General features: G+C 45.6%; 1 protein-coding gene across 4 annotated transcripts in view; it reads left to right on the forward strand.

Moving 5' to 3' along the window:
- The window catches only part of PTK2B (protein tyrosine kinase 2 beta), a 140628-nt gene extending 132773 nt beyond the window's left edge, over nt 1–7855 (forward strand). For all 4 annotated transcript variants that reach the window (XM_072143872.1, XM_072143871.1, XM_072143875.1 and 1 more), the window contains 6 exons: nt 292–330; nt 2182–2209; nt 2549–2595; nt 2704–2847; nt 3031–3111; nt 5302–7855. In XM_072143872.1, coding sequence (XP_071999973.1) covers nt 292–330; nt 2182–2209; nt 2549–2595; nt 2704–2847; nt 3031–3111; nt 5302–5517 — 555 coding nt within the window. In that variant the 3' untranslated portion in view covers nt 5518–7855. The remainder of the gene's footprint in view (nt 1–291; nt 331–2181; nt 2210–2548; nt 2596–2703; nt 2848–3030; nt 3112–5301) is intronic.
- The last annotated feature ends 7847 nt before the right edge of the window (nt 7856–15702 follow it).

Genomic DNA, 15702 nt, shown 5'->3' on the forward strand with positions numbered 1-15702 from the left:
ACCCAATAGTGAAAGGAATGGGAGCAACCATGACTGGGACCTCTCTCGTGGAGGACACCTCTGAATCTTGGTGGAAGTGACTCCTAATAGCACGTTAGAGATGTACCTCTGTAGTGGGTATTAGTGGATGTCATGTGATGGGGCAGGGGATCGGTGGCACCTGAGACAATGATGCCCCCTGTGGTGGTCCCATGTTGGTGCGGCAGTAGATATTCCATATACCTGATGTTCCACACGTTTTGCTCTTCAGATCTTTTAATATTTTGTCATTTTGTTTGTTTTTACATTCAGGATCCGAAGCAGCAAATCAGTGACAAGCCCCCGGATGTGGTAAGATGAATCCCCCAGATGGCAGCCCCCGGGGGCACTTACATATTCGCTCCATATGGCTTCCACATGTCTTAGTTTTCCAGCGATGCTTGCGTTACTTTGAGCTTCTTTGCATTTACCCAGTAATGTCATTCCTACAAATGTACAGGATACTCTGTTCTGTCCGGATATTACTAGAAAGTACCTGAAGTCATCTCTGTCATCTTGAAAGCTGACCGGGGGCTTAGCCATAGAGGTGAGGGGGTCCCCTACTACAGCCAGTGGTTATACAGCCAGACACAGGATAGTGAGGAGCAGCAGTGGGAGTCTTCTGCTACAGCCAGTTGTTATACAGCCAGACACAGGATAGTGAGGAGCAGCAGTGGATGCCTCCTGCTACAGCCAGTTGTTATACAGCCAGACACAGGATAGTGAGGAGCAGCAGTGGAAGCCTCCTGCTACAGCCAGTTGTTATACAGCCAGACACAGGATGGTGAGGAGTAGCAGTGGGAGTCTTCTGCTACAGCCAGTAGTTTTACAGCCAGACACAGGATGGTGAGGACCAAAAGTGGGAGCCTCCTGCTACAGCCAGATAGAGGATGGTGAGGATGAGAAATAGGAGTTTCCTGCACCAGCCAGTTGTTATACAGCCAGACACAGGATAGTGAGGAGCAGCAGTGGAAGCCTCCTGCTACAGCCAGTTGTTATACAGCCAGACACAGGATAGTGAGGAGCAGCAGTGGGAGTCTTCTGCTACAGCCAGTAGTTATACAGCCAGACACAGGATAGTGAGGAGTAGCAGTGGGAGTCTTCTGCTACAGCCAGTTGTTATACAGCCAGACACAGTATAGTGAGGAGCAGCAGTGGAAGCCTCCTGCTACAGCCAGTAGTTATACAGCCAGACACAGGATGGTGAGGACCAAAAGTGGGAGCCTCCTGCTACAGCCAGTTGTTATACAGCCAGACACAGGATAGTGAGGACCAGCAATGGAAGCCTCCTGCCTCAGCTAGTTGTTATACAGCCAGACACAGGATAGTGAGGAGCAGCAGTGGAAGCCTCCTGCTACAGCCAGTTGTTATACAGCCAGACACAGGATAGTGAGGAGCAGCAGTGGAAGCCTCCTGCTACAGCCAGTTGTTATACAGGCAGACACAGGATAGTGAGGAGCAGCAGTGGATGCCTCCTGCTACAGCCAGTTGTTATACAGCCAGACACAGGATAGTGAGGAGCAGCAGTGGAAGCCTCCTGCTACAGCCAGTTGTTATACAGCCAGACACAGGATAGTGAGGAGCAGCAGTGAACGCCTCCTGCTACAGCCAGTTGTTATACAGCCAGACACAGGATAGTGAGGAGCAGCAGTGGGAGCCTCCTGCTCCAGCCAGTTGTTATACAGCCAGACACAGGATAGTGAGGAGCAGCAGTGGAAGCCTCCTGCTACAGCCAGTTGTTATACAGCTAGACACAGGATAGTGAGGAGCAGCAGTGGGAGCCTCCTGCTACAGCCAGTAGTTATACAGCCAGACACAGGATAGTGAGGAGCAGCAGTGGAAGCCTCCTGCTACAGCCAGTTGTTATACAGCTAGACACAGGATAGTGAGGAGCAGCAGTGGGAGCCTCCTGCTACAGCCAGTAGTTATACAGCCAGACACAGGATAGTGAGGAGCAGCAGTGGACGCCTCCTGCTCCAGCCAGTAGTTATACAGCCAGACACAGGATAGTGAGGAGCAGCAGTGGAAGCCTCCTGCTACAGCCAGTTGTTATACAGCCAGACACAGGATAGTGAGGAGCAGCAGTGAACGCCTCCTGCTACAGCCAGTTGTGTATACAGTATGTTCCCTCTAATGACGTTTGCCATTACTTCTGTCTTTCAGCCACTTCCAGAGAAAGACAATGCATACAGTAAGTATATTTCCAAACCCAGAAGACATGGCTGTAGACTGAGGTGGTGACAACCATATATTTTCCTTCAAAGCATAAACCACTCCTGAGCAGTTGTTTCAGCATCTATTATGCTGATAAACCTCTTTACTGGCAAGTGGGAGGTCCTGAGCTGATGCGGACACCCCAGAACCACCCACCTGCCTTATTTGCATTTTGGTGGCCAAAACACCAATGGAATGAGGTGTGCAGGACCAGCGGTGGTGGTGAAAGGTCCTCTCTAACTACTAGAGAGGACCTTTATCTGTGAATAATATTGAGTGTCTGTATCTTCTACATAACTTTGTGTCTCTCCTACAGCTGAATTCACAGTTCCTCCACAGAAACCTCCAAGACTCACTCCACAGGTGAGGACGCTGATAGGGGGGACGTGTAGTGAAATCATCTGAGCTGTGGACCTCAGGGTTTTTTGGTTTGGCCGGGCTTGTTGGTAACAATCCTGGTGCTTCTTACAGACTCTTCAGCCAACTCCGACTGCCAACATCGACCGGACGGATGACAACGTCTACCAGAGTGTGATGGAGCTGGTGAAGTCAGTGCTTCAGCTCAAGAACGACATCTACCAACTGCCCCCCGAAGGATACGTCAACGTCGTCAAGGTAGGATCATCTACTGGGATCAATGGTCCTCATCCACCAGTAGATCGGAGACTTTGGGAAAGATATCCCTGGAGGAACTTTACGGAAGATTCCTCTGTTGATGCTACAATACTAGACAACCCCTTTAAATCTTTAGTTAGAATCAAGGCTTGAACTTTGTATTTTGTGTCTTTCATCTTCCAGAACGTTGGGTTGACCCTCCGAAAGCTCATCGGTAGCGTGGATGAACTTCTTCCATCGTTACCTCAATCTTCCCGTACGGAGGTAACGTATCCGATATAACGTGACCATCTTCCATGAGACTTTCCATGAGGCTTTTCTTCGTAGCAATATATACTTAATAAATTAAAGAAATTAAATTAATTTATTTTTATTACCATATATACTGGTGTATAAGCCGACCCAAGTATAAACCGAGGCCCCTAATTTTACCACAAAAACCTGGTAAAACCTATATATTTTTTACTCGAGTATAAGCCGAGTTTGGGTTTTCAGCACATTTTTTTTGTGCTGAAAAACTAGGCTTATACTCGAGTATATAAGGTAATTAATAAAAAGTCAAACATCTTCGACAAATGTTTCTTTATATATACGAATGTTACAGTAATTTTGATTAAAATTGGGACTTTTTTGGTAATTTTTATTATGTATTTAAATTTTTACATATGTAAAGGTGTAATTTATTTTGTTTTACGTTTTGGGGGCGGGTCAGGATAAGTCGGGATAGTATAAGGAACGTACAGTATCAGGGGCTACTACTTCTGAGAGTATCTGGAGCTGCTGTTCCTGCGATGAGTCCAGGCTAAGACACAGGGCACAACGGTTCCCAAAGATCAGCAGACGACCCTATTTGAAGGCAATTACGTGCAACTAAGGCCGAGGGCCCCCCAAATAATTTACTCTTATTAGCATAAGGAACCAGTGTCCTACACTCTCTGCTGGGGACCATCATTATCTATAAGAGAAAATACTTGGCCGTCAACTTTTTGAAAATGGCCCCAAAGTTGTGTCTGGTAATACCCCCCCCCCCCCAACTCAACTTTATAGAATGGGGCTTAGCTGCAATTCCACAAACCTCCTGTAGACAGGTATGGCGCTATTCACAACAAATCGGACCTCTCTAATCACAGACAATCCCTTAAACACATTGGGGGTCATTTACTAAGGGCCCGATTCACGTTTTCCCGACGTGTTACCTGAATATTTACGATTTGCGCCGATTTCCCCTGAATTGTCCCCGGGATTTTGGCGCACGCAATCGGATTGTGGCGCATCGGCGCTGGCATGCACACGACGGAAATCGGGGGGGCGTGGCCGAACGAAAACCCAACGGTGTATTTTTTTCAAAAAATGTGTCACGAAAATTGCACTTACCTTCACTCAGCCCGAGCCGGTGAACTCCAGTGCGTTCCGATGCTTTTCAGCGCAGCAGCAGAGTTCACCTTCTTCGTCTCGGTGCATGTAAGTGCTGATCTTGCGACACAAATTATTTTTTAAATTCCGCTGTTTTTCTGAATCCGTCAGGTTGTCCGACGGCCACCCCCCCCCCCGATTTCTGTCGCATGAATGCCGGTGCCGATGCGCCACAATCACGTGCAATTCCAGGGCAATTCAGCAGAAATCGGAAACATTCGGGAAACCCGGCGGAAAAACGCGATTCGAACCCTTAGTAAATGAGCCCTAGTGTTTTAGATACATTCTACCAGACAATAAAACACAATGGGGCAGAGTTACTTACCCGGTCCATTCGCGATCCAGCGGCGCGTTCTCTGCCGTGGATTCGGGTCTTCCGGCGATTCACTAAGTCAGTTCCTCCGACGTCCACCAGGTGTTGCTGCTGAACTGAAGTTCACCAAGCCGGGCCGAGTGCAGGTAAGCGTGAGTCCAGCAACACTTTTTTTTTTAAATGCAGCGGTTTTTCCGAATCCGCTGGGTTTTCATACGGCCACGCCCAACGATTTCCGTTGCGTGCATGCCAGCACAGATACGACACAATCAGATCGTGTGCACCAAAATCCCGGGGCAATACAGGGAAAATCGGCGCAAATAGGAAATATTCGGGTAACACGTCGGGAAAACACAAATCGGGCCCTTAGTAAATGACCCCCAATATTTTTAGGTTACCCCACAATGAGCGATGGAGTCTCAGACTTGCTTTCCTTTGTGGCAGAGCCGGGGCTTCTATATACTAGATCGGAATTGTACAAATACCGCTAGTATAAATAGTTTATATGGGAGCCCCCAGAACGGTCGGTAGAAAAATATAAAATATTTTATTGAAAACAAATATTTCAAATATCAAAAAAATTTCAAAAACTTACGAAATGTTAAACTTGAATTTCAGTTACGAATGTGATCATTTTTAATTTATTCTTTCACTTTTTGTGATTAAATTTTAAAAACTTTTGAAATTCTAATTTAATTTTTAATTTTTTAATTTTTGTGTCTGCTCAGATTGAAGGGACGCAGAAACTCCTGAGCAAAGACTTGGCCGAACTGATCAATAAGATGCGTCTGGCCCAGCAGAACGCCGTCACCTCTCTGAGCGAGGAATGTAAAAAACAGATGTTGACCGCCTCTCACGCGCTGGCCGTGGACGCCAAAAACCTCCTGGACTCCGTGGACCAAGCGCGGGTCAGAGCCAACCTGGCAAAAGTGGCCGCAGACTGACATTGTCTCGCTAGGACCTGAAACGCGTGGTCATAAAAACAGCTGCTAAAGGACTGAAACCCAAGGACCGGACCAAAAAACTCTGAGCTCTAAATCCCTGGAAACACGATGTAACTTCACCGTCTTGTGGCCACTCACACTTTGTAGAGAAGTATTTATTTTCAAACAAGATCATTTTTGGAGGTTTTTTTTTTTTTAATTTTTGGCAATTTTGCCAGAAAAAGGCTGAACTGATAAGTTACGTTTTTTTTCGACCTGTTGGACCGAGGACGTCGAAATCTGGAATGTTTCTTTTTATTTATTATTTCCTTCTGGTTTTCTATGATTTTTTTTGCTCCAGTCGTGTCGTTTGTGTTTGATATCGTCTTCAGATTTGTAATTTTTTGGGGGGGGGTTTTACGCCTCTACTTTCCTGTAAATAGCAGCTTGAAGGGGGTCGTCTTATGAGTCGAGTGTTTGGGGGAAAATGAGACGACGGAACCTACAAAAAAAATTTCCAAATTTTTTTTTTTCGTATTTGTTGATATGGAATTACTGTTTGTTTGGAACCTCTGAAGTTTTGGGCTCGGTTACTGAAAGATGAAATGTTTTTGTCTCATTATGTTTTGGGCCCTCAAAAAAAAAAATTTATAGATGTAAATATTTTCCCTGCATTATAGGAGGAGGAGGAGGAGGTCCACGACAGGGGCTCGAAGACTCTCCACTGTGGGTCACGTGGGTGACCTTGTAGTGGGATCTCGGTGTTCCACTATTGAGGTCACGGGGCCGGGGGAACTAAAGTCATTTTGTAAAATATTTACCAAAATTTTGTAAATAGGTTGGATTTATTCCTTGCGTATTCCAGATCTTTAGGAACAGAGTTAAAATACTAAGAAAATCACTCAATCACCACCAAAACTTTGCTAATCGTTGGCCAGTTCTGGGGGCGGATCAGACAGGTTGGCCCCACCCACCAGACACTCAGTGCCAAAGGTAAAGGAGCTGTCTGGTCACATCAGGTGGATGTCCTAGGGGTTTGACCACCCTTGGATGATGAGGACCAGGGTCCACCAGATGAATACCTCTGATTGTGGCAGAGATAAGGCGACTTTGGTGAAGGAATCTCATTGGTGGACATCCTTGAACTTAATTGGTAGTTAACCTAAAGTTCCACTCCGGAAGGGTAGAGGTTAGAGATACACCGGGCCTCTCCATGGAATCTTCTGGCACCAGGGTTGGGGTTTGATGGCTCTAGCTGAAGACATGGGCCACCACTTTTTGACCATCAAACTGAGCAGATTGATAGAAATTCTCGCAATGGTCTAGGAAGCCTAAGTTTTTAACTTTGCCCAAATGTAGCTGAGTGTCTATTCACTTTTGGCCAAGACCTGAGGGTCCTCACTGCTGATGGTCCTCTATAAAGTATTGACCAGAATGTTTGAGTTTAACCTCAAGCTTTAGGTGTAAAGTGCAAAGAGGCCAAGAGGAGAACTAGGTTTTAGGCTTGACGTCTGGTGGTGGTGGTGGGAACCACTTGTGATAAGGTTCATCCAGGTCCTAGCTTTCCTAAGGTCCATTGAGTTCTTACTCACAGCTGCAGATTCCGCCTCTTAAGCCACAAAGGTGCGGACTAGCTACTAATCCATACATTATGTCCATGACTTGCCTCCTCCACGCTATGCACAGTAGTGGAGTACAATATAGGCGGTTTAGGCCCAAGCCTTCTAGGGGGTTCATGGCCACCCAAACCGTCCACCAAAAGACCATCACTCATGAAATCCTCTTACATCGGATCCTGCTTCCAATACACATTTACATAACAGCCATTTCAGGACCTTTGAAGGTCCTCCAAAGGTCCCAAAAACCATTGGAACACAGAAGGGACACCTCCTCCATTCCCCAAGACGTTGATTCTAGTACCAGATGTAGGAAGTGAATTCCGGCCTTGTAGGGGCCATCATATTCCCAGGGCCCATGAGGGTCTTAATCTGCCCCCCCCCCGGCTGTGCACCAATGCAAAACCCAACAAGTGTTGTCAGAATTCAATGTCCAACCTCAATCCTAAGACCAGAAGACCCAACAGAGAGGAGCTCTACGTATTTTTATGGACCATACTATAAAAGAACCTACCCCCTCCCCTCCCCTGGCGGTAGTGAAGACATAGAAGTAGGGACTGTAGTCCCCGCAGTGCATTGCCCCAGGGTCACCGCTGTTGAGTCTTGACCTTGGGCCAACCAGGAACCAGGATCATCGTGATGCGTCTTCTAGTGGTTGATAATTCCGGGGTCACAACCTGCGGGAGGAGGGAGGGGGATTCTTTGCTCACATGTGGACAATGTCTGTAATGTATTATGAGCAGAGTCTACCGAGGAGCCGTCACTGCATCCAAACTCATGTACTGGGATATGTAAGACCCAGACATCCCATCTGATGGCGCTGCTGAGTCACCGAACTGGAAAGACTAATAAATCGAAGGAATCTCCTTGCGGTTGTCTGAAAATGTGATTTATTGTGATGGATTTCTTTGCTTTCTTGGTATATTTGGGCGTCTGGTTGTAAGTCACTTCTTATCAGTCAAACACAGAAAGTGATTGCTTTGTTAAGATTTAACCATTCATTCCAGGATTGTAGCTCCTCCAAGTGCCCTGGGATTTGTCCTCACACTGCTGTGCTCTCTGCAGACAGTGTTACTTACTGTCCCTGGAGAGATGTGTAATCCTGCCTTTGAGTATGTTGTTAGTAGCAGCAGGACTGTGAAATATGGATTTATATTCCAGGATTGTAGCTCCTCCACATGCACTAGGATTTGTCCTCACACTGCTGTGCTCTCTGCTGGTAATGTTACTTATTGTCCCTGGAGAGATGTGTAATCCTGCCTTTGAGTATGTTGTTAGTAGCAGCAGGACTGTGAAATATGGATTTATATTCCAGGATTGTAGCTCCTCCATATGCACTGGGACTTGCCCTCTCACTGCTGTGCTCTGTGCTCTTTGCAATCATTGTTAGGTCTAGTCCCTGGAGAGATGTGTAATTCTGCCTTTGTGTATGTTGTTAGTAGCAGCAGTACTTTGAGGCATTCATTTACATTTAGGGATTATAGCCCCACCAAGTGCATTAGGGATGAGGGGCCATGACACTGCTGTGCTCTGTGCATAGAACTGCCCTATATTCCCTCTCTTTAGTGCCGAGTGACTTCTGTCCTATTCAATCAGGTGCCTGCAACAGCTTTCACTCTGAGCAGGAGGGAGGAGCTGTGGAGTGGCTTAGTCAACAGAACACAGCAGTGTGAGGACACGCCTCCAGTGCACTTGGAGAAGCTACAATCCTGGAATATAAAACATTCCTCCCTCTCCTGCTGGTGCTAATAGAAATACATATGGGTAGGATTAATCGTCCCTCTAGGGCCAATACCTAACGTGGTATAACCATGTAAGAGGCTGCTGACAGGGGGTTTTCCAAACATGGCTACATTGTTCCAGAAACAGCACCACCCTTGTCCATGGGTTGTGCCTGGTACTGCAGCTCATCTCTAAGCTGATGTGACTGAGCTGCCCTGGCACACACAGGGGGCACAGCTCTGGCGATGAAGCAGCCGGTGGGTGCACAAGATGTAAAGCCGATGCCAACATTAAAGGGGTTGATTCATTCTATAAATGTCCCTTGCCTTTAATAAGACTCTACTACTAATGAGAATAATTGCAGCTGTGTACTTGCTTTATGTTCATAGTCCACCTGCTGCTCCCTGAGCGGAGCCCTTTATGATCCTCCTGCGGTCTCCATAGTCCCAGCAGCTTGGTGGCTTCTAGGAGGACTATGTGCCACCATGTGCCCCCCCTACCCGGGGCCATCACCATGACAGGTGCTCCTGCATCTTATAGGCACCCAATGAGACGCTGAGAAAAGATTTACAGCCTAAAGGTTTAAGCCACAACCCCTAGACCATCCGGGTCATGAGCCTGAGGCCCCCCGAGCCGCCATGTGTCAGGATAAATGCATCCTACAGCTTCTCCTCTACTGATTGTATGGGGCTTTGTTGGGGGGGGGGGGGTTGTCTGGAAAAAGATTGGATTGTCCTAATTTTCCCTGTGAGAATAATATCCCTGGTGGTCTTCAGTAATAAAAGGGTCATTCAAATATCTCTGGTGGCCTTGAGTGATAAAAAAGTGAGTCATAATATCCCTGGTGGTCTAGAGTAATGAAAGGGTCAAACATAATATCCCTGGTGGTCTAGAGTAATAAAAGGGTCAAACATAATATCCCTGGTGGGCTAGAGTAATAAAGGGGTCCTTCATAATATCCATGGTGACATAGAGCAGTGAAGGTCTATCCCTGGTGGTCTAGAGCAGGGTTGGGGTGTATATTGAAGGCCGCTCCTCACTCTTGAAGGGGTTGTCCAGAGGCAGAACTTAAAGGAAATCTACCATTTGTTTATATGCATTGTGGACCAAAGATACCTGGAGCTACACTGATGCAGAAACATATCTTGTTTGATCCCTGATCCAAGTGGTTTTGCTCAAAAAACAATTATAAAATTCAGTTCCTTGGGAAAGCTGGGTTGCATGCTGGCTGCCTACATAAACACATTACACGGAGCTTCCTGAAGTGTCCAGACAGGACTAATCAAACTGTGCTGGTTTGATTCCCCATCGCCTGGACGTCTCCTTGTTTGGTCGCTCATCTTGTTGTTTCTCGTTGGCGTTCTGCCCCCGGATCCGCGGTTCTGAATCGCCGTTCTCTTCTGTTGCTCAGCTGTGCGGGGACCTGGAGAAGAATCAAAATGAGAGACGGCCAAGAAATGTGTGGTAAATGCCGCGTTCCTGACTCACGCTGACCCAAAAGAGGCGCCAGACGGTTCTGTTTACCTGCTGATAGAATAATGATAAATCACAGGAGGAAAGAGAGCGAGACGCATCGAGAGGACGTGGCGAAAATATGAGAGCGCAGGCGAGAAATATACAACACGTAAGATGATTGTTCAGCTCTAGCTTTATCCACGACTTATGCACTGGGCCACCAGGACCACTGCCAGGAATCCCATTGTTCCTGGTGGACTGTGTTCTATTGAAGCAACAACTTTAAAGGGAACCTGTCATCAGCAATTGGGCTAATAAACAACTACCAGAATATTGTCAGGCAGCGTCACACCAACTAGTTTTTGTTTCCTTCAGGGTCCAATGTGGTGACATCATCCAGAAAATCAACTTTGGAGTGACATGTAAATTGGTTGTATAAAGTCAAGGAGGCGGAGATTTTAACACTGAAGTCAAGCTCTCCCTGCCTCAGAAATCCCCCTTCACTGTAATTGATGCATCCAGAGACATCACTAACCAGATCCCTATGATTTCTATGACCCAGGAGGAGGCGTTCAGAGCTTGACTTCAGTGTTAAACTCTCCACCTCCATGACTTTATAAAACCAATTAGCATCTCACTTCAAAGTCATGGAGGTGGAGAGTTTAACACTGAAGTCAAGCTCTGAACGCCTCCTCCTCTGTCATTGGGATCTGGTTAGTGATGTCTCTGGATGCAGGACCATCAATTACAGTGAAATGGGGATTTCTGACGAAGAGAGAGCTTGACTTCAGTGTTAAAATCTCCACCTCCTTGACTTTATACAACCAATTTACATCTCTTCAAAGTAGATTTTCTGGATGATGCCACCAATCTGGGCTATGGAAGAAACACGATCTGGAAGGTGTTCAGCTGCTTGACAACAGATTGGTAGCGGTTTATTAGCTTATTATCTGAATGTATAACATCTAAATTAACAGTTTAATAAATTAATTAACAGTTGTCATATGATGTGCTTCATTTAATCACAATGCTATATTCCATGTCTTCACAACTGATGGGAATCCCAGTGTCCCTGGTGTCCTAGTTTGTACTGAAGCAAAAGTTTTACTATACATATATGTACAATCTATATAAATTGTTACATATTTAACAACCAGTCGTCACATGACGCGTCTCATTTGATCACAAAAAACACTAGATTCCCATTGTTTCTCAACAGGAATCCCATTGTTCCTGGTGGACTGGATACTATTGAAGCAACAACTATAATATTTATAAAATCTAAATGAATTGTTACATATTTACCAAACACTTGTCACATGATGCGTCTTGTTTCATCACTGACCAATTGTATGTTCCATGGCTCCACAACTGAACGTCAGTGGTCCTGGTGGCCTAGTGTCTACTAAAGCAACAATTTTACCAGATATGGAATCAAACTGACAGCAAACACTTGTCACACGATGTGTCTGGTTTAATGACTAAACATTCTATAGTTCATAACTTCACAACTAATAGAAATCCCATGGGTCCTGGTGGTCTAGTGGCATAAGATGGTTGGAATCCGGCAAGAGAACATTAGTCTAACACTGAGTTGTGTATTTCCCACAAGATGTCAATTTCAGTAGTTTTTTTTAAATCAGATTATAAAATTATACTAAAATCCAAAAAGGTACCTACCTCATAGCTGGTAAGTCGTTTGGGTGAACTCCAGCCCACAAGGAAGAACCACAAACAACTGTACAATTCATAAGATCTATCTGTGACATATCCACCAAAGGGCTGTCACATGACGTGGTCATCAGTGGTTCGGTAGGGAGTCACTTGGTGTAAGTCGTAAAGCAAACTGTAGTAAAATCTAATAACCTAATAAGGTCCTAATAACAAGGACCTAATAATTAGGACCTAATAATAAGGACCTAATAACAAAGACCTAATAACAAGGACCTAATAACAAAGACCTAATAACAAGGACCTAATAACAAAGACCTAATAACAAGGACCTAATAACAAGGACCTAATAAAAAGGACCTAAGAACAAGGACCTAATAACAAGGACCTAATAATAAGGACCTAATAACAAGGACCTAATAATAAGGACCTAATAACAAGGACCTAATAACTAGGACCTAATAATAAGGATCTAATAACAAGGACCTAATAAAAAGGACCTAAGAACAAGGACCGAATAACAAAGACCTAATAACAAGGACCTAATAATAAGGACCTAGTAATAAGGACCTAATAACAAGGACCTAATAACAAGAACCTAATAACAAGGACCTAATAACAAAGACCTAATAACAAGGACCTAATAATAAGGACCTAGTAACAAGGACCTAATAACAAGGACCTAATAATAAGGACCTAATAATAAGGATCTAATAACAAGGACCTAATAACAAGAACCTAATAATAAGGACCTAATAACAAGGACCTAAAAACAAAGACCTAATAATAAGGACCTAATAACAAGGACCTAATAAGTGATCACCCAGACAGTGGCCATTACCTGCTGAATATTGTAGAGGAGTGAAGAATGAATGAACCATTTTTCTTCTAATAATTATTATTGGTAGTAGAAGCCCCGCCCCTGCTTATATGTAATATACAAAGAGGAGGGGCTAACAAGTTGTAACCCCGCCCTTCATATATGTAATACTCAAAAAGTAAAGCTTGATAAACTGAGTTAAAAAAAAGTTTAAAAAAAAGGGGGGGAGGGACAAGTGCTCCAGTAGTAGAAACCCCGCCCACGCTTAAATGTCCTACTTATAGAGGAGGGACTCAAAAAGTCACAACTATTGTTAGTTTTAGCATTTTTTTGAAGTTGTCATTTCCTCTTCCCCCATAGAGGACGGTAGAGGAGCTCAGACCTCCCCGAGTTATACATCTAATGCTTTATTTATAGACAGCGGAATAATTACCCACAATCCCCTGCAGTCGCCTCCGCTGCAGGTACAATCACCGCCTCCTCCATGAAGTTCCTGAATCAGCACTTTCTGTCATTTTGTGGCTGGAAATCAGGATTTTTCTTCCCGCTGTCAAATCAGGAGAAGGTTTTTGCATAATTTTTTAAATTTCATGTCACAAACACAGTTTTACCCGAAATCCACAATAAATGTCCCAGCGATGTAAGAAGAGTAACCAAGAGAAAGTACAGGGATCCCCCATAACAGTGTCACCTACACATCCCCCATAACAGTGTCACCTACACATCCCCCATAACAGTGTCACCTACACATCCCCCATAACAGTGTCATCTACACATCCCCCATAACAGTGTCACCTACACATCCCCCCATAACAGTGTCATCTACACATCCCCCCATAACAGTGTCATCTACACATCCCCCATAACAGTGTCACCTACACATCCCCCATAACAGTGTCACCTACACATCCCCCATAACAGTGTCACCTACACATCCCCCATAACAGTGTCACCTACACATCCCCCATAACAGTGTCACCTACACATCCCCCATAACAGTGTCATCTACACATCCCCCATAACAGTGTCACCTACACATCCCCCATAACAGTGTCACCTACACATTCCCCCATAACAGTGTCATCTACACATCCCCCCATAACAGTGTCACCTACACATCCCCCCATAACAGTGTCATCTACACATCCCCCCATAACAGTGTCACCTACACATCCCCCATAACAGTGTCACCTACACATCCCCCCATAACAGTGTCATCTACACATCCCCCATAACAGTGTCACCTACACATCCCCCCATAACAGTGTCACATACACATCCCCCATAACAGTGTCACCTACACATTCCCCCATAACAGTGTCATCTACACATCCCCCCATAACAGTGTCACCTACACATCCCCCCATAACAGTGTCACCTACACATCCCCCCATAACAGTGTCACCTACACATCCCCCATAACAGTGTCACCTACACATCCCCCATAACAGTGTCATCTACACCTCCCCCATAACAGTGTCACCTACACATCCCCCCATAACAGTGTCATCTACACATCCCCCCATAACAGTGTCACCTACACATCCCCCCATAACAGTGTCACCTACACATCCCCCATAACAGTGTCACCTACACATCCCCCATAACAGTGTCATCTACACCTCCCCCATAACAGTGTCACCTACACATCCCCCATAACAGTGTCACCTACACATCCCCCCATAACAGTGTCACCTACACATCCCCCATAACAGTGTCATCTACACATCCCCCCATAACAGTGTCACCTACACATCCCCCCATAACAGTGTCACCTACACATCCCCCATAACAGTGTCACCTACACATCCCCCATAACAGTGTCATCTACACCTCCCCCATAACAGTGTCACCTACACATCCCCCATAACAGTGTCATCTACACATCCCCCCATAACAGTGTCACCTACACCCCCCCATAACAGTGTCACCTACACATCCCCCCCATAACAGTGTCACCTACACATCCCCCATAACAGTGTCATCTACACATCCCCCATAACAGTGTCATCTACACATCCCCCCATAACAGTGTCACCTACACATCCCCCCATAACAGTGTCATCTACACATCCCCCATAACAGTGTCATCTACACATCCCCCATAACAGTGTCACCTACATATCCCCCATAACAGTGTCATCTACACATCCCCCATAACAGTGTCATCTACACATCCCCCATAACAGTGTCATCTACACATCCCCCATAACAGTGTCATCTACACATCCCCCATAACAGTGTCACCTACACATCCCCCCATAACAGTGTCATCTACACATCCCCCATAACAGTGTCATCTACACATCCCCCATAACAGTGTCATCTACACATCCCCCCATAACAGTGTCATCTACACATCCCCCCATAACAGTGTCACCTACACATCCCCCATAACAGTGTCATCTACACATCCCCCATAACAGTGTCATCTACACATCCCCCATAACAGTGTCACCTACACATCCCCCATAACAGTGTCACCTACACATCCCCCATAACAGTGTCATCTACACATCCCCCATAACAGTGTCATCTACACATCCCCCATAACAGTGTCATCTACACATCCCCCATAACAGTGTCATCTACACATCCCCCCCATAACAGTGTCATCTACACATCCCCCATAACAGTGTCATCTACACATCCCCCATAACAGTGTCATCTACACATCCCCCTATAACAGTGTCATCTACACATCCCCCTATAACAGTGTCACCTACACATCCCCCATAACAGTGTCATCTACACCTCCCCCATAACAGTGTCACCTACACATCCCCCCCATAACAGTGTCATCTACACATCCCCCATAACAGTGTCATCTACACATCCCCCATAACAGTGTCATCTACACATCCCCCATAACAGTGTCACCTACACATCCCCCCCATAACAGTGTCATCTACACATCCCCCA

The sequence above is a fragment of the Engystomops pustulosus genome, chromosome 3 (genome assembly GCF_040894005.1).
Source record: "Engystomops pustulosus chromosome 3, aEngPut4.maternal, whole genome shotgun sequence".
Classification (NCBI taxonomy): Eukaryota; Metazoa; Chordata; class Amphibia; order Anura; family Leptodactylidae; genus Engystomops; species Engystomops pustulosus.